The sequence below is a fragment of the Lissotriton helveticus genome, chromosome 5_1 (assembly GCF_964261635.1).
Source record: "Lissotriton helveticus chromosome 5_1, aLisHel1.1, whole genome shotgun sequence".
In the NCBI taxonomy this organism is placed as follows: Eukaryota; Metazoa; Chordata; class Amphibia; order Caudata; family Salamandridae; genus Lissotriton; species Lissotriton helveticus.
In genome coordinates, this window is record NC_136065.1 from 173,078,571 (window position 1) to 173,098,380 (window position 19,810).

The window sequence follows — 19,810 nt, forward strand, 5'->3', positions numbered from 1 at the left end:
GTAGATAAAGAGTTTGCTCTCTTACGAGCGTTTGTGACCACTAGTGAGTCTAAAGGAACTTGCCCTTTAATGTATATGGGGTCTTTTGGAGCTGCCCTATATTTTTTATCAATTCTTGGGTTCAGTACCCTAGCCCTCACTGGGTCTTTGAATATCTCTGATGTATGACTGAGAAGGCCCTTAAGCATTGGTAGTGTTCCTGATGTTCTTTGTGCAGTAGGTAGTGTTTCTAATAAGAAATCCTCTATTTGAGGTTCTGCATGTAGTTCTACCTTATGATGTATTGCTGCTCTAGTAATGAGTTGTGCAAAACCAGTGTTATCATCAGGAGGTGAGGGTTTAGAGGGATACAATTCTGGGTCATTATCGTTATCTGACCCTACATTATACTCTTCCCATGGGTCTGCCTCCTCTGGGATTGTGTCTTCATCATCCCCAGGATGTTCCCCCTTCCCTGTGTCACTCTCTACATCTGTTGTTGGTGTAGATGGTCGTGTGGGAGGAATATTTGGCCTATTGTAAGGAAGAGGAGAAGATGGTGTGTGTCTAGGTCTGGGAGAAGGGGGAGGAGTTGTATTCGTCCCCATTGTTCTCTTTTTCGGATGAGTCTTGTCGTCCGAATGTTCATTCTTCCTCTTTTTAGGTAATTCTGTGACTACCTTGCCAGTCTTTGGGTCAATAAACAGAGTCTTTTGTTTAGGATCTGTTCCGTGTTCCTGTATCGGTACCGCAGTTTTCGGGTCCGAAAGGTGTTTTTTCTTTTGAATGTCCATTGGTATTTTCGGTACCGAGATTTTATTCGGATCCGATTTCTTCGGTATCGAAGATGTCCCCGGTGTCGAGGGTGTTTTCGACGCCGAAACGTGTTTCGGTGTCGACATGGACTGCTTCGACTTCGAGCTTTCCTTGACGTGGAGCTTCGGTGTCGATGTGGTCCGTTTATCGGAACCGGAACCACTATGATGGGAGACCGAGTGTTTCGGTTTCTGTTTCGTTGCCGGGCTCGAAGGCGGGGCGTTGGAAACTTTTTTCGGTTGTCTGACCGGGCTCGAAGGCGGGGTCGATACCGTGTGGGGTCTGTTTTTTGGTAAAGGGACGTCGTCACTCACGGTTTGTTGGACGTCGATTTCCTCGACGTCGGACTCGTCCACTTCAGACCCCGCCTCGTCGGCCTCTTCTTCCTCGTCCTCTGGTTGCTGGTCCTCAAACAGCTCCGGGATTGCTTGTGACTGCATTCTCGATACCTCGTGTCTTCGGGCTCGACGGTTTCTAATCGTCGATTTTGAAGAGAACGCTGCACAGGCCTCACAGTCCCTGGATTCGTGTTCAGGGGACAAGCAGAGGTTGCACACCTCGTGTAGGTCCTTGTGTGGGAACTTAGCACCACACGTTGGACATTTTTTGAATGGAGTCCTTTCCATGGACCCCGGGCTGGACTACGTCGAGTTTGTTGTAGTTGTTGTCCTTCGAACCGCGTCGGTATGGAGTGAAGATGCGTTCGATAACAATACCGTCGATTTGGAAATGGATACGCGCCGGGTATAGCCTTCTTTGTTGAAGTCGGTCCGGAGCGCTTCGATCCTCATCCGAACCCGATGGCGGAAAAAAACAATCTAAGGATGGAGCCGATGCCCATGCGCACTAACACCCAGAGGAGGAGTCATCTATGACGAAAAAGACTTCTCCAGAAGAAAAACAAAGTGCAATCATCCGAGCCCAACACCAGATGGCGATCTATTCATAAATGTACCATCTGCAGCCCATATGCCTCGAACTAGCTCTTATAATAAAGTAACTGTTTTAGATTAAACAGAATGGAAGAAAAACAAGAAATAAATGTGTGGAGGACACAGGCAAGACTAGAAAATTGAGAAAGAGGTGATCCACCACTTTATAAGAATATGAAACAGTGACCAAGTTCTTTCAACCCAAATAGTAGCTTAGGCATATACATAGAGGAGGTTTCCACCTTACAGGACTCAGATCTGTTCATGAATATTGCCTTATAAAAGTTGCCTGTTGTAAACAATGGGGCAGTAAAGGCATTGCATTACTCCATATTTATCTTCTTTTCGAGCAGGTTTCACCATTCTCATTTCTCCAGGTCTATCCTGGCGATCAAAGTATTAGTTATATGTATTTATTTCCTTAACAAATCGAGTTTACAACAGGAGTTTGAATGAGGCCCCAGTCTCTGGAACAAAATCACTGAAAAACAGAGCTCTCTGTCTTTATCATGGAGTGCCACACAAGTAAATTGTAGTTTGCCATGTGACCGAGAAGAGCCATTCCTATGAAGTCACAGTTCAGACTTAATGTCAGGTGAAGAAGGCTGCTGAAAGAGTTTGTGGCAATCCAATCACCCACAATGTACTAATGTTTAATACTTTATCAGGTTTCTCCTGATTCTGCATAACAGCAATAATAACAGTCTTTGTTTGCAGTACTAGATGAAGTCTACCCATAGATTGCGATACAGAAATTGAAGGTTAACCCTAGGTATGCCTGGGTCTGCAGCCTTCGAGCATAACTTCCAAGGATGGACTTGGAGTTCTACCTACACTAAGAATAATGGTCTTAGGAATTTCTATCCAGCTACTGTAGGTCTCCACAAGCCGTAGCATCCTATAGGAAAATAGGGAATGTGTGTTCCCGAAGACTAGTCCGGGCAGTAATCAGTGGTTGATTAACCTTTTCCTTGGGTTAGAATCTGGACATGGAACAGGATAATGAGGCTTTTCTAAGGACCGTTACACTTTGTGTCTTCCAGGTAACATATTTTACTCCATCTTGAACAGAAACTGGAAGGACCTGTAACTAGAGAGGACCTAGCAGGAACCTTACTGAAAATCAACCTCTTTGGAATAAATATAAAGAGAGAAGAAGAGAGAAGTCTCTATCTCTGAATACAGGAGACAACTGTCCTCATTGCCACACCACTTCCCCCTACACACAGTTATGTACACAATCCTGTGTACTGAAAGGAAAACTGACCATAATCGGAGGAAATTGGTGAATGCTTTGTATACAGGAAAGGTGATCTCACCTGCTTCAATTGCACTCCAAAGCTGTACACAATCGTTAGTTGCGTGGGAGAGGGTTTCTCACACTGAAATTTTAATGCAGATTGACAGATGGTATAAGGAATATGCTACTTACCAGTATGCATCTGTTCTTGGCATGTAGGGCTGCTGATATTCATATCTTGTGCATAGATCGCCGCCTAGTGTTGGGTCCAGATGATTGCACATTGTTGTCCTGGAAGAGTCTTCGAAGTATCACGAGATAGGTGGCTCCTCCCCTGGACAACAGTGCGCATGGGCATCCTTTCCATCCTCAGATTGTTTTTCGCCATTGTGGCAGGGATGGAGTAGGAATCAGTAAGAGATGTCCATGCTATAGATGAATACTGAGTGCTACAGCTGCGACAGGCACCGGGGAGGAGGGAGGGCGATATGAATATCAGCAGCCCTACATGCCAAGAACAGATGCATACTGGTAAGTAGCATATTCCGTTCAAGGCATGTGGGCTGCTGAATTCATATCTTGTGCATAGAATGTATAGCAGTCTCCCTTTTAGCGGTGGTTGCCTGTGCCAGCTGCGGCAGTCTGAAAAAGAGTCTTGAGAACAGCCTGTCCTACAGCTGCTTGCTGTTTGGAGTGTACATCTACGCAGTAGTGTTTGATAAATGTATGTATGGTAGTCCATGTGGCTGCTCTACATATGTCTTCTAGAGGAATGTTCCCTAGGAAAGCCATGGATGCCCCTAATTTGCGTGTTGAATGCGCTCTTGGGGGCACTGTTAATGTGCGTTTAGCTTTTTGATAACAAATTTGTATGCACTTAACAATCCACCTGGCTATACCTGATTTGGAAATGGGGTTGCCTTTGTGCTGTGGTGAAAAGGCAACAAACAGCTGCTTAGTTTTTCTGAAAGGTTTTGTCCTGTCTATATAGTACAGGAGAGCTCTTTTAACGTCTAAGGTATGTAGAGCTCTTTCTGCCACTGAATCTGGATTTGGGAAGAACACTGGCAGTTCTATAGCTTGATTGATGTGAAACTGGGATACCACCTTTGGCATAAATTTAGGGTTCGTTCGTAGCACAACCCTATTTGCGTGAATTTGTATGAAGGGCTCCTGAATAGTTAGAGCTTGCAGCTCACTAACTCTTCTAAGGGATGTAATCGCCACTAGAAAGGCCACTTTCCACGTTAGGAACTGTATCTCACATGAGTGTAGCGGTTCAAAAGGGGGTCCCATTAGTCTGGTCAGAACTACGTTCAAGTTCCAGACAGGTGAAGGTGGGTGTCTAGGAGGAATTACTCGTCCGAGTCCCTCCATGAAAGCTTTAATAGCAGGTACTCTGAAGAGTGAAAGGTGCTGCCTGTTCTGAAGATAAGCTGCCACCGCAGCTAAATGTATACGTATGGAACTGTAAGCCAGATTGCATCTGTGCAAATGCAAAAGGTAACATATGATGTTTTGAGTAGATGCCTCTAGCGGATTTATGTCATTATTGGTGCAATTGATGACAAATCGTTTCCACTTTGCCGCATATCATGCCCTGGTAGTAGGTCTTCTTGCCTCTTTGATAATATTCATACAGTCAGGAGGCAAGTTCAGGTAACCAAACTCTATGACTTCAGGAGCCAGATCGCAAGGTTCAACTGTTGCGGATCTGGGTGCTGAATGTCGCCATGGCTCTGTGTTAAAAGACTGGGTGTTAATCTCAGCCTTTGATGAGGCACCACGGAAAGTTCTAGGAACGTGGTGTACCAGGGTTGCCTTGCCCACGTTGGAGCAACTAGGATGAGTGTCATCGAGTGTTGTCGCAGTTTGCGTGCCACTAGCGGTATGAGCGGGGCTGGTGGAAAAGCGTACGCAAATCTGCCTGACCAGTTCATCCATATCGCATTGCCCTGAGACTGCGGATGTGGAAACCTGGCGGCGAAGCTTTGGCATTTTGCGTTTTCCCTTGTGGCGAACAGGTGTATCTCTGGGTGACCCCACTGCTGGAAGTACGGGTGCAGCACTGAGGGATGTATTTCCCACTCGTGCATCTGGTGGCTGTGTCTGCTGAGCAGATCCGCAATCTGGTTGTCCTTGCCTGGGAGGTGTTCCGCCATGAGGAAGATGTTTCTCTGAATGGCCCACTTCCACATGCTTTGCGCTATATGTGACAACTGTGGAGAGTGTGTCCCTCCCTGCTTCTGTATGTAGTACATGGCAGTCATGTTGTCCGTCCGGATCAACACGACTTTGTTGCACAAATGTACCTTGAACGCCTTCATTGCCATGAAGATTGTCATCAGTTCCAGCAGGTTGATGTGCATCTTTTTCTGCCGTGTCGTCCATAGTCCCTGCACTGTGTAATGGAGGACATGCGCTCCCCATCCCAGGAGAGATGTGTCTGTCGTCAGCACTATTTGTGGCACAGGCTCTTGGAACGGTCGCCCCTTGCAAAGGTTTTGTGGGTTCCACCAATGCAGAGAGTTGTATGCGCGACCGGTCACCAACACTAGGTCTTTTAATTGTCCTTGAGCCTGGTTCCACTGCCGTGCTAAGCACTCCTGAAGCGGACGCATGTGTAGTCTCGCGTGAGGGACTATGAAGATGCAGGAGGCCATCATGCCTATCAACTGCATAAACACCCTTGCTGTGAGCGAGTGTTGGGGTCTGAATATCTGAATCAGTAATTGAATGCTGTTTATTCTTGCTGAGTTCGGCTGCGCTTTTGCTGCCAGAGTGTCTATTGTCGCTCCCAGGTACTGTTGTACGTGGGCGGGCTGGAGATGAGACTTTGTGTAGTTTAATGAGAATCCGAGGCTGTGGAGGAGGTGAATAGTGCGGGACATGTGGTCGGCACATTGCTGGGCTGACTTTGCTTGTATAAGCCAGTCGTCCAGATACGGGTAGACGTGGATATTGTTCCTCCGCAGGTGCGCCGCTACTGTCGCTAGGCACTTGGTAAACACCCTTGGGGCAGTTGTTACCCCGAAAGGCAGTACTTTGAACTGGTAGTGCTGGTTTTGTATGGTAAACCTGAGATACTTTCTGTGTGCTGGATGTATTGGTATGTGGAAATACGCATCCTTTAGGTCTAATGTTGCGAGGAAGTCTCCCTGACATAGTAATGGTAGAACCTGCTGTAAAGTGAGCATGTGAAAATGTTCTGACAAGATGTATTGGTTTAGGGGCCTGAGGTCTAGTATAGGCCTGAGAGACCCGTCCTTTTTGGGGATTAAGAAGTACAGCGAGTACACCCCTGTACCCAGTTGCTCTATAGGGACGAGTTCTATGGCCCTTTTTTTCAGCATGCTGATAACCTCCTGCTGCAATAAGTCTATGTGCTCTATGGACATAGGACGGTGTCTTGGGGGTATGTTGGGTGGAGTGGACGTTAGCTCTAGACAATAGCCGTATTGAATAAGTTGTCTCACCCACCTGTCTGTTGTAATGCTCTCCCAGACTGGTAGGAACTGATGTAATCGTCCCCCGACCGGTGTTATATGGTCTGGGGGCAGTGACAAGGCGTCACTGTTTAGTATTGGTGGAGGATCTGGTGTTATTCCCTCGTCCTCTACCTTTTTTGCTGTTGCCACGGTAACCACCTCTGTTGTTTTTATTATAGGTGGTTTGCGTGCTCCCTTTACTGTATGGGGTCTGCTGTGATGCCTGTTCTCGTGTAGCTCCTCTGTTACCGGAGCGACGAAAGGAACCACCTCTGAATTGTTGTGACTGCAAGGCACCCATGGATTTGGCTGTTTCAGTGTCCTTTTTAATTTTTTCTAATATTGTGTCCACATCAGGACCAAATAAGAAATCAGGGTTTACAGGCTGATTTAACAATGTTGTTTGAATCTCTTGTTTGAACCCTGAGATGCGCAACCAAGCATGCCTTCTAAGCATGACACTTGTGTTGATGGCCCTGGCTGCAGTGTCTGCTACATCTAGAGCACATTTAATGGATGCGTTGGATATCAGTTTCCCTTCCTGTATGAGAGTTTCCGCTCCTTCTTTGTAGGCATCAGGCAAATGTAGCAGTTGCTCTAATGTGTCATAATGTGCCCTATCGTATCTGGCTAATACGGCCTGTGTGTTGGAAATTCTCCAGATGTTAGCTGCTTGAGCAGCCACCCGTTTACCAGAAGCTTCTAATACTTTAGAATCTTTGTCTGGAGGTGGAGCATCGCCCGTCGTTTGGGAGTTGGCCCGTTTCCGAGCATTGGATACCACCAAGGAGTCCAACGGCAGCTGTCCCCGAATGTATGTAGGGTCCACAGGCGCCGGTCTGTATTTTCATTCAATTCTGGGGTTAACAACCCTTGCTCTTGTGGTTTCCTTGAAAATGTCTCCAGCGTGTTTTAGGACACCTTTTAACATTGACAATGTCTTAACCGATTTCTCTGAAGTTGAGAAAGTGTCAAACAAGAAATCCTCCTCAATTGGGTCAGCATGCATGTCCACATCATGATTTTGTGCTGCCCTCTCTATTAACGCGTTAAACGCTGCTGTATCCTCTGTTGGCGAAGTTTTTACAGGGTAAGAAGGAGTATCAGGGATTGGTTGTGACTCCCCCTGGTCAATAGGATCTGTCCAGGATTGGATCTGGTCCTCCTGATCATCGCCTGCAGGGTAACTATATTGTTCATCATAGTCATACCCCATATCCTCAGTAGAGCGTGTGGGTGAGCCTGCAGAGGTGTCCTGGCCATAGTAACTTACAGGTTTAAAGTGGACAGGTGAGGTTGAAGAATCCCTTTTCTTCTTCAGTGGGATTTTGTATGACTCCAGAGGATTTTACGACCTTATTTTTCGTTGATAAACTGTAAGTTTACCTGTGTCGGCGTCGATATGGAGCTTCGACTGATTATCATAGGAGGGCTCCTGGTACATAACATCCTCATCTAGTGGATGACTCCTTTTCCCCAGTGACGCCGACTTGGTCGGTTCGATCCTTGTCTTCAGATCGACCACCTTAGACCGTGCTGTTGGGGCAGTCCGAACTTTATCGGTGGCTTTGTGCCCGATGTTGATATTGGACCGACAGACTTCACCTTGTCGTCGTGCTGTTGGCCTTGCGTGTACTTCGTTGTCTGTTGCGTCGGAGGCGCGCTTTTTTTCTTCGGTTCGATTTGCTCCTTGGAGGCGCCTTTAGGTTTCGGCTCGAGTGTTTTGCCGAGCTGTTGGTGTTCGACCCGGTGCCTCGGGTTGAGGGCTTTTCGAGACTCGAGTCCTTTGTTTGTGTCGCTGTCCGTCGACGCCGACCTTGTCGGTTCGACGCCCTTGGCCTTAGTGATGGACTTCAGCGCACCAATTTTTGTTTCGACACCCTTTGTGGTCGATCCAGCAGGGTCGCCGACGCTTTTTCTCGGCGTCGAAACTGATGCGGCCGCACTCTTCGATCCGAGGACTGTTTTCAGCAGTTTCGGTTTCGTTATTGTCTCGACAGCTTTTGGTTTCGCTTTCTGTAGGGCGACCGATGGCTCGTGTGAGATATTCTTAGCCGGGCCGAGACGCGGGGCTATAGAATGTTTGGTAAGATCTTGGCTAAGGCCTTGTGGCGATGCCTCGACCTGAGTCTTTGCAAGTCTTTGAGTGTCTTTTTGAGGCCCAGTACCCACTGTTGGGCCTGGTTTATCACTCGAGTTGTCATCGACGGCTCCGATGGGGGCACGTCGTCCCTTACCTCTTCGACGTGTTGTTCTTCCTCGACGCGTTCTTCGTCGTCTTCATAGTAGGTGGAGTCGTGCTCCGAACCTGGATCCGACGCTTGTTCTGGATCCTCAGCCTGGACGAACTCATCGTCGTCTTCATCGAAGATATTCACCGGGTCGGGCGCTGGCTTCGTCATCGGTTGTCTTGCTGCACGTCGGAGCCGAAGCGTCTTCTTCGTCCGGAATCGAGCACAAGCTATACAGTTGTCCTTGTTGTGGTCGGGTGATAAGCACTTGTTGCACACCGGGTGTACATCGATGTGCGGGTATTTGGAGTTACAAAGGGGGCATTGTTTGAACGGGCTCCGTTCCATCGACGATCGGGCCTCTGGTGTCGAAAAGGCCACGCGGCTCTCCTCGACGTCCTGCTTCGAAAAGAACTGGAACAAGAACTCGCTACCGATCGAATATACAATACCGACGACCCCGAAGGCCTTTTGGCCTTATAGAAAAGTTTCCGAACTTGAGTAAAGAAAAGTACATCCGAACCCAATAACTTGAGTAAAGAAAAGTACATCCGAACCCAATGGCGGAAAAAAACAATCTGAGGATGGAAAGGATGCCCATGCACACTGTAGTCCAGGGGAGGAGCCACCTATCTTGTGATACTTCGAAGACTCTTCCAGGACAACAATGTGCAATCATCCGGACCCAACACTAGGCGGCGATCTATGCACAAGATATGAATTCAGCAGCCCACATGCCTCGAACAAGTGTGTTTTGAGTATGAGTGGAAGATAGCAGCAAAAGTTTATGGGTGTGATAAAATGGAGTACTGGATTGGAGCGTGGTAGAAGTAGTCTCAGAGGGATCGAATTTGCTGCATACTTAATATTTGGGTTTGCGTGGCACATGTGAATGTGAAGATGTTGTAAGCGCTTTGTATATTTAACTGAGAATTTTGCAATGTTCAGTAAGGTAAATTTGTAGCTAAAAAAATAAAATAAACTGGAAACAATAGATAACAGAATTAACCATTATTTAACTGAAAAAAAGGCATGTAGTGATGGGCTCCGGGGGTTCCAGAAAGAACAAAAGATGCTAGACCAAACCTTACACATCACTTTGTCTCACAGTGAACACTGCATGGGTTCAAGAGGTGTGCACATAAAGAACGTAAGGACCAAATTAAGGTACTCTACGGCATAACAAAGGCTGCAGGAGAAAACTGACTTAAGCCCTTTCAAAAAATGTATCACAACTGGTTATTTAAACAGAGAGCACTGATCAGTCAAATGCAGAAGGGCCGAAAAATGGCAGTGCTCACAGAAAAGCCCTCTGGACCAAAGCCAGAACAATCAGGACAACATTAGAAGGCTTTGCTTTGAAAAGCATTGATCTAATGGTTTTTACACCTGGCCATAAACCAAACCCATCGACCAGAACAGATTGAATTTGTAGACAGATAACAAACTGACAATCACATTTACCACTTCAGCACGCAGATCAAATCAACTCAGCACATTCCACTCAGTGTCCACACGTGGAGATACATCGTGAAGTTCGGGTGTAGAACCGTGCCCTGTTGTCAGGAGAGCAGATCCCTGCAGATGAGTAGACAGAGCGGGGTTAAATGTTCATGCTCAGGAGGTCAGAGCGTTAGACCCTCAAGCAAGTTCCAATGCTATCAGGATGAGTTGAGTCCACTCCCTCCTGACCCGCTTCAGAACTTAGGGAAACAGCACTATAGAGGGGAAGGTGTAAAGAAAACCGGAGTCCCATTCAAGGAAAACTTGTCCAGCAGGAAACTCTGAGGTGGAAACTCTAGATTGAAAATGGTTTGAGAATGAGTTTTCTCGGCAATAACAAAAACATTTACCCAAAGTATGTCCTACTGTCGAATACCCCACTAAAAACCTGCAGATGCAGGCACAATCATGGTCGGCTAGATGGCATCTGCTGAACTGGTCCGCCCTGGCATTTAGGAATCTTGCCAGATGTTCTACAGTCAGACAAATCTAGAGATGGTCCAGTTAGTATCAAAGACTCCGTGCTTGCTGGCATGGGATGCAACCCAACACCACCTTGTTTGTTGCAGTACCACATGGCGGTAGTCTTGTCTATTGGAACATGCACAGTGGTGCCCATGATGTGAGGCAGATAGGCCTTGAGAAGCAGCCGGATGGCACACAACTCCAAAAAATTGTTTGGCGCATGCGCACCAGAGGAAACCAGAGGCCACTGATCTCCACCTCATTCAGGTGGCCTCCCTGGCTTAGACCCAACACATTTGTCGGCACCATGAACACTACATTTAGTACAGCAGTGGGCTGCTAAGATTCAAGTTGGCATCTCTCCTCCACCACCTCAACCGACACTTAAATGTTATCCAAGAGGTGCCTGTAGTGCTGGGCCCATTGAAGATGGAGGTTCCAATGCAGAACCGGCATGTGTCAAAGGACATGAAGCACTAGTAGGATATATGAGTTCAGGGGATCAAGAAGGCTGAACCATCCCCACTGAAACACAGAACGAGCCTGAAACATCAGGAGCGTATCTAAATGTTCCGGATACACTGCAGGGGAAACCACCATGTCCAGTATGGCTCCTACGAAGGGAATCCTCTGCAATGGCAGAAGGTGGAATTTCGGCTGATTGAAAGGGAACCTCAGGGAGGACAGCAGAAAGATGGTCATGGATAGGAGGCCCACACCTGACTATGGCAAGCCTCTTTCAAAAGCCAGTTACTGAGGTATGGGAACATGCCTCTCACGACCTATGAAGAAAGGCTGCAGCATGGTAATCACCTTCATAAATATCAGCGGGCAGTTGTGAGGCTGAAGGACAGGACGGTTAACTGGAAATGTTCCTACCTCACAATGAAGCAGAGTATATGAAAGTACACATTCTGCTAATCTACAGACATCATCCAATACTCAGTATGTAGGGTATAGAGGGCCTGGGCTAGAGTAAGCATCTTGAATTTGTAGTTCACATGGAGACGTCCAAGAACCGAAGGTCCAAAATTGACTTAAGCCCGTTGTTTTTCTTGGATACCAAAAAGTAACAGGAGTACAGGAATAGCAACCCCTCAGACCTCACCTTAGGGACTTTCTGTTGCCCCCTTGACCAGCAATAACAACTTATTTAGAAAAGATGACATTTTATCTTGCCAAAGTCTGGGTGAAAATAGGAGAAACTGTGGGGGTGGCGGACAGGTGGGGGTTAGGGTGGACTGGTTGAAATGGAACGGTGCAACCCTAGTAAACAACCAGCAAGAGCCACTAGTCCCAGGTAACTGCATGGCAGCTGGGAAGATAAAAACATTTTCTGTCTTCTAGTGGCCCCATTAACTCCCAAAGGGGGAACCAGAAGGCTTGGGGACGACTGGGGTATATAAAGTTGAGGGTTGTCCTTTGTGTTAGTAGCACATTCCTCTGCCGCCCCCGTACCTCCTGGTGCCTCAAAAGGGCTCAAGTGACTACCTGACTGAGATGGGTGCCTCTGGTCGTAAGCAAGGCCCCAGGAGTAACCCCTGAATTTCCAGTATTGTTGCCAGTACTGACAGACCATGATGAGCAAACCAAAATAGCAGGCTTGTAGCAGGCTTTCAGTAAAATGCAACAGAGCTTAATCCCCCTCGTCTCCAAACAGCTTGCAACCATCAAAAGGCATACCCATGGAGGTGCCTGCACAGCCCCAGAAAACCCTGTGTTGCACATCCTAGCGTGATGGTGAATCAGCACACTAGTACCTATAGCATGGCCCACACAATCTTACAACCGTCCAAGTGAAACATTTCAGAACTCCTTACGGAGGGCAGGCAAAATTCCTTTGAGGTATCCCAGAGGACATGAGTGTATCTCCCCAAGAATCAGACAGCATTCAGAGACCTCAGCGCCAAACTGGCATAGGAGAAAAACCTTTCAACAATCTTATCAATGAGCTTCAATTGTCTGTCAGGTAGGCATGTAGGGAAGGTAATGTGTAAGCCTTGATGACTTAAGCCTAAACTACTACTGTAGGGTGCTATATCAAAAAGGCCAGATCACCCTAATGCACCTCGCGATGGGAGAACGTACCAGTGGCGCCGAATAGGACTACCACAATTCAGCCGTCAGGGTTTCGGGCAGGGCTTCATTGAAAAATATCTAAGGATCTGAAGTTGAAGGGTCAGGTGGCAAGACATATGTAAGCAAATTTGCTTTATAGATTTCCACGGCTAGCAACTGTGGTTCCAAACTCTTCTGTGGCTCTACGGACCACAATTTCAAAGGAGGTGCTTCCTTCAGTAGGCGTTCCCCAATGGGGAGCGCAACATGTCTCTAGTGTGGTATCATGGCCACTATTATTTTAAAAGTCTAAATATAAGCCAGCATCAGAACTATAAGAGGACAACAATACGTCAGCTTCCTCATCATGTGGAACATTCTCAAGGTTCTCGATTGCATCAGTGTTCAAGGGTTCAGGGTTCAAAACAAACAAACTCAGTGTGTGCTGCAAATGCTGTTGTCAGGTGCAAAGGCACTGCCTGATAACCCTCCCACATCACTTTTAGTACCTTCGTAATCTCATAATGAAACATTGGTTGAGATCTAGCTGAACTCTGCTCCAGATCAGAAACAAGCGCATGGGTTGGATCTGAACGAATGCATCTGGAGCAGAGGTGGGTGTCAAACAAGCCAGTACCAGTTTGAGTGTGGCATTCGGCAAAGGAGCAGAAGTGCAGCCCAGCACTGGGGAGAGGTGGGGGTGGCATGCAGAGACCTAGCAGGGGGTCAGTCAGCACAAAGAAAGGCCCTGCGCCTAAAGTCCGACTTGAGGCCCAAACATATTCATGGGGCCAAAAGCTGCTTAACAGGAACCAGGGATAGTTTGAATAAGCTGCAGTACTGCCTCGTTGAAGGCTTTTACTTGCATCTCTCATGTATGTATATATTTTTTCACTGACCTTTGAACCGACGATGACGGCTGGAGTACTCTCTGCTATATGAACTAATTCTATGTACATCTATCCGGACCAGTTTATAAGTCTGCCCGAGAAATTTATTAGCAAAATACGTCAGATCGCTGAAGGATACGTACCGCATATGAATTATATTTTTTAGACCCATGTTTTATGGGGCCACACACAGGCCTTACCTGGAATGTGGTGAACTTGCTTACAGAGATTTGTGCTTGCCCTGAGGAAGTTGTCGGGTGATTTTCCCCGAGACGAAACACGTGTCGGCTATTGGCTACGTTTGGTGATGTCATCTATACCAACTCACCACCAAGAATTAATGTATAAAACATCTACAATTGTGATAAGAACAAAGGAAACAAGGAAATAAAGAAGATAACCATTTGAGAACACCTTGAATCTGGAACCTTTATTGGACTGATAATTTGATATGGCTGAATTTTGAATGGTAATTTGTCCTTTGCTCCGAAGCAATACTGTGTTTACTGCTTATCCACTGCTTACTTTTTGACACAGAGGATTATTGGGACGTGGGTGGCCGATTCTATTTTGTTCCCTGGAGCAACTTTGAAGATATTTGATCATATTGCTACTCAAATATTGGTTATACGCAGAGTGTAACCTAGCCACGCTTCTAAGTTTACATATACTATACGGCACTGCTCTACCTGCCCTTCCCAGGCACACAATCATCCAGCGCAGAGTCACTACCCATATGCTGCACAACACTCTACATCTACCTGATGTAGGTTAAGGGTGAGTTAAGCACATAGGTAGCAGGACTTTAAAAAGGTGAGTGAGCCTGTAGGCCTTACTCAGATGACCCAGGGTAAAAATTACCTGTTCACTTCTACCGATTACTACACGGTATGCTGCCACCACTGCACTCGTGCTGTTTAACTCTTAGTGAATACAGTAGCCTTGCATCACTATAAGGGTAGTGCTTTGGACGACCCCCCGGGTCCAATAAGACCGCAGTTCATGAGACAGACCTATCTCAGGCGTACATGCATGATCCGTGTTTGCTTTTGATCCCCAAAAACATAAAATCAGCATTAGGGACCCGACAATAGTACAGTTGGGCACTCAAGGCAGGAGTACACGTCTCTTACCATGCAGAGGAAATTTCAATCTCAACAGAAAGGCAATGGCCTGCGATTCAGAATGTAGAGTCAGATGCCAAGTAGTGGAAAACTTCTGATGAGACCTCCCTGGCCACACGCTTCAGACTCAGTGCGCTTGGAGCTTTCCCGCTGTCAATGCCATGAGCCTCGAATTTCCGGCCAAAACTTGATGCTCATGAGGAGGCTGGAGGCGAGCTCTCCCCCAGATCTAGCTAGTACCCTGGCCCGCTGAAAAGTATTTTCTCTAAGAAAAAAAAAGACTAAGCCAGAAGGTAAACTTTCTACTGGACCGAACCAGGTCCCTGTAATGGACACGCACTCCATCGCAGTCAGCCTTAACATTTTACCGTCCTTGTCTAGGGCAAGCAGATAACCATGGTAGGCGCTTTGCGTTTTATGGCGCTAGAACCATTTAAAACTTTGCAAAATAATATCCCCGTTGTTATTTTGGTGTTCTTTTACTCATTAAAATGTCTCTACTTTTTTTAAAGTAGAGTGGTACTTTTATTTTAACTGGGTTGTTACAGACCATTGCTTTACACATTTCAGTGAAGTTAAGCCTGTCTGCGCTGTGCATCAGCTGTTAAGGGTTGAGCTTAGGTTTAAATTATTGAGATCAAAGTGGACCTAATAAGTGCCATTATAACTTGAAGAGGAATACTTCAACAAATAATCAAACTTTTCACAACTTCAAATCATGCTTGGATCTGAGGCTGACATCATACAGTTCTGAAACCGACATCTGCTTTATGCAGGTGTAGAACGGCTTGAAGATTGTAGTCTTCAGGAAAGACATGGCCCTAACACACAGTACTAAATGAGCCATTTTGGAAGTCAGTGAAGAACTGACAAATTTGGGAGCAGAGATCGAGGGGCAGGGAAAAAAAGGGAACCGATGTCAGCATGCAGGGGTGATAGCTATATATTGATCGATGCTATCTCTTCTGGAGATGGCCCCAAACTGCTGCAGAGTCTTATAGTGCACCTTCGGCGTGCTGGAGCAACTGCTAAAATGTTTTTTGATCCAGTCAGGCACCAGTGGGAATCTAAAAGGTGGGGAATATACTGTAAGAAGCTTCCATCAGAAGCACATATTTTGAGTTTAGGTTTTGTTAAAGGAAATATGAAAACAACTCATTATCAACTTAGCAATGATTTTGTTAATTTACACATTTCCTGTAAAAATATCTACTTTAAGTGACCCATAAAAATCTCAAGGGATAATACCGAACTGATTAATACAAATACCTATTTTGAGATTTGTTTGTCCAACGTTCGAGTACTTTTGAGGAATGTAACATTTTCAATAGAGTATTTCAAGTCACCAACCCCATACTCACTTCGTGCAGCCTAATTTTTGGGTGCAAAGTTACTTCTTCTAGCGTTTTAAAAGTAGGCAAGGATCTCTGCCACCGGGGCAAAGATTTCCATATGGTAAAGTATAGGGAAATTGTAAAATGTTTATTAAACTTTAAAAAGAATAGTACATTTTTTATGATCGATATTAATGTAAATTCATTCTATACATTTTTGTTAAATGTAGAACAAAATGAAAAATTCTACATAACTATAAACCTAATTGTTAATTAAATATTTTATTAATTTAAATAGATTAAAATGTATTTTTTTAAATACCTATTTTTTTAATTTATGTATTAAACACGATTAAAACTATGTATAAAATTAATTTAATGTTTTTTTAAATGAAGTTACTTTAATGATTTATAAAAGGCTATTAAAATATTTATAAATAAAATAATTATTTTGAATTGTATTCAACTTAACATGTAATTACAGCTACATATATATTTGTAATAAGTCATATTGAATTCATTTATTTTAAAATTATTTCCAATCGGGTGGTATTTTAAGTCGCTACCTCCATTATGTTTTACGAGAGGGCATTGCAGTACCAGTGGTTAGCCATGAGTGGTACAGGAGTTATTACAGTTCTGACTAGTAGTTTGGGCTTTTTTGGCTGTATTAACTTTAGAAGTGGTTGGTGATTAGGAATGGGATTACTCTTTTATGTTTGGGCTTCCCCCTCCCTAGGTTTCCCTTAACCCGTCCTTACTCCTGCCGAAACCCCTCCCATTAGGAGTAAGTATTCCCCATTTCACAGCCACAACCCATGCCCCTACCATATTTACTACTAAAATGTAGGCATACGTGTGCTGAGATCTCTATACAGATTCATTTAGGACAGTTGGTGATGGAGACCACCACTTGTAAGTTAGTGAACAGCATTTTGAAGTACATGAGTAGTACTACTGTAGTGAATAGACCTCATTAACTAAAAATTCAATTATTGAAAGGTGGTGTGTAAAAAAGAAATTAATTAATCAGTGTCTCTTTATACTGATAACTCATTTTCCAAATGTTTGTCAAGATAGATTACCTTAAATTAGACTGCGTTGGTTCAGTGCTGGATGAGGGCTCAAGGCTGATTGGAAGAATCTTCTCACTCTTGTGGTTATCGTATCTCTACAGGAAAACAAAGAAAGATATGTTTTTCTACAGTCTCAGGTCAAAAGAAGAGGCCTTCCAAAACACATCAAAATGCCTGCAAGTGTCTTAATTTACCAGGTCCTGGCTCTGCAGATGTGTAGCTCTCGCTAACTGGGATAATGCATCACTATGGCTCACATCATTCTCTTGGGTACAGTAACTAATATGGCTGAGATACTTTTGTCTAGCCCACCAACAGGGACTGCTCAGTCAAAGAACTTGATTTATTATTTATACAGCGCAAGATTCACCCTGAAAGGTACATTTGCATTAAAAAGAACCCCAAAATTAAATGAAGAAAACATAACTTGGAGAATGCGGGTAACCCTGAAATTGACATAAGGGAGACTCAACAACTCAGAAAGATCTTAAGTGCTTTCCTAAAAGCTGTGGGATTTTGAAAGCAACAGATTTATATTGGAAAGTTGCTCCAATGTGTGAGACCTCAATATCAAAGTGTGAGACATCCATTGTATGAACACTTTAATTACAGGATCTACAGTAAGAAAAGCTTTACTTATGTCAGTGGTCTTTAAGTCCTCTATAAGAGTATGAAAGAGTCGTCATACTCATATTATGTGCATTTGGATCCTAAAACGGGCATTTGTTACACCGGGAGCCAAAGAAGTGCTGCCTGAGATGTGGATACATGACTGAATTTTGTTAAGGGTGCGACCTTTAAGACTACAAACCTTTGGATGTGCTGCAGCTGCCCAAGTCCGGAATGCCTTAAAAGATACAGTATGCTGGTGGCAACACTCCTAGGGTGACTTTCTTTAGACAGGAACAGTAAGATCAATCTCAATAGGCTAAGCATCTGTAATTAAAGAGATTTAGGACCACATGTACTAAGCCACTTTGTGGAAACAAACACTCCGATTTGCAGACTAGCAGTGTTCGTGACCACAAAATTTATATTTCTTATGTATGAAACTCATTTTATGCATCAATCTACGAGTTACATACCTTCGGTAACAATGTATCTGGTAGAGACGATTCTAGCCGCAGATGCCTTCACGTAGGATTATTCCCCAGGCGTGAGACTGGATCCGGAAACTTTTTTGCCACAGCCTCCCTGCGCACCGGGGGCGGGGCGGCACCATGCGACTCCGCCCAGGCGTTGTTCGCGTACACGACATCAGCGAGGTCACATAAGACCCGCCCCGGTGCGCCTACGTCATTTTTCCTCGGATAACTTTTACGCACCACAACGCGGAGCCACCAGATAAAAAACTGTGGGAGCACGGGAACAGTGTGCGAAGAGCAGAAAAATTGGAAAAGAAATGGTGACCAACAACACCACAAGGAGCAGTGTCAATACTGCAGAACCCAAGGCAGGGAAGGGAGAAAGAACAGAACAGAGCCCCGAGCAGCGACACTGTCAGTACATAGATATCCCCGTGCCCCAGAGGCACGAAACATGCCTAAAAGACATGACACATGTAGCAGGCCTACCACCCTCATTCTGTAAAGGAAGGGAAGCCAGTCCCAAGACAGACAGGGACAATAAACCTCCAAGCCACCCCAGCATAGAGGGCAACCACCCCCGCAAGGAACAAGGGCAAGGCATGGCCAGATGACCACTGTTAAGAGGTTAGCCGAGGGGCCAGCCCCCTAGCAGGAAAAGGAAGGGAAGGGAGGGGAGGGAAGGACAGAGATTGAAGACAAATCTCCAAAACCTGGAGTAGCCAGAGCAGCGGGGCACAGGAGCACCGCAACCCCTTCCTCCCAAGAACCAAGAGGAGGAATGTACCGCAACCAGACGGAGCCACCCGTCAAGAGCAAAAGAAGGCACTCACAGGAGACACAGCCCCCCACCGGGAGGTGAGTACCGAAGACCAACCCAAGGGTCCTCGCAGAGCGGGCCATGAAGGAATCTGTGGCTAGAATCGTCTCTACCAGATACATCGTTACCAAAGGTAAGTAACTCGTACATCTGATAGAGACTACTAGCCGCAGATTCCGTCACGTAGAATAGATACCCTAGCAATACCCATGGGGAAGGAGGGTCTGCGAAAGGACTCCACCAACCTGAACAGAACAGAGGGTCCCACAGGGGAGCAGATCTGCAGATAAGGTAGAACCTAATCCCAGCCAGGCAAGAGGAACCTCACAAGCAGAACATCACCAACCCCCAGGAGATGTAGGAGGGAGAAAGAGACTGAAGAGGGCAGTACACTCACAGCAGAGGAACCAAGGGCAAGACCAGGAAGGCCAAAGCACCTTACACCCTTACAAGGCAAATTGGCTGTCATCCAATGCCAAGACAGGAAGAGGAGAAGAAGAAGAAGAAGCCTAGAGGGCCCAAGGAACAAAGGGAAAAGAAGGCAAACCCACCCCAAATGGAGGGCAACATGCCAGCCAGAAAGGCACCAACAGTCATAAGCCGCCAGAAGCAAGAAGAACAGCCCGGGCCAGAGAAAGGCCGGGCAGGCGGCGCCTGTCAAGGGAGAACACAAAATCATCCCAGCCCTCAGGACAGGAGCAGGGGGTTGAGGGAATGCCCGGGCACACCACTACAAGGGGCTGCGCACACAACCTCAAGAAGCAAAGGA

The 19,810-nt window shown here is 45.8% G+C and overlaps 1 protein-coding gene across 1 annotated transcript in view; it reads right to left on the minus strand.

Moving 5' to 3' along the window:
• RBM18 (RNA binding motif protein 18) overlaps positions 1–19,810 on the minus strand; it is a 143,038-nt gene that overhangs the window by 43,374 nt on the left and 79,854 nt on the right. The window contains exon 5 of the mRNA XM_078641972.1: positions 17,146–17,231. Within this exon, the coding sequence (XP_078498098.1) occupies positions 17,146–17,231 (86 nt within the window). The remainder of the gene's footprint in view (positions 1–17,145; positions 17,232–19,810) is intronic.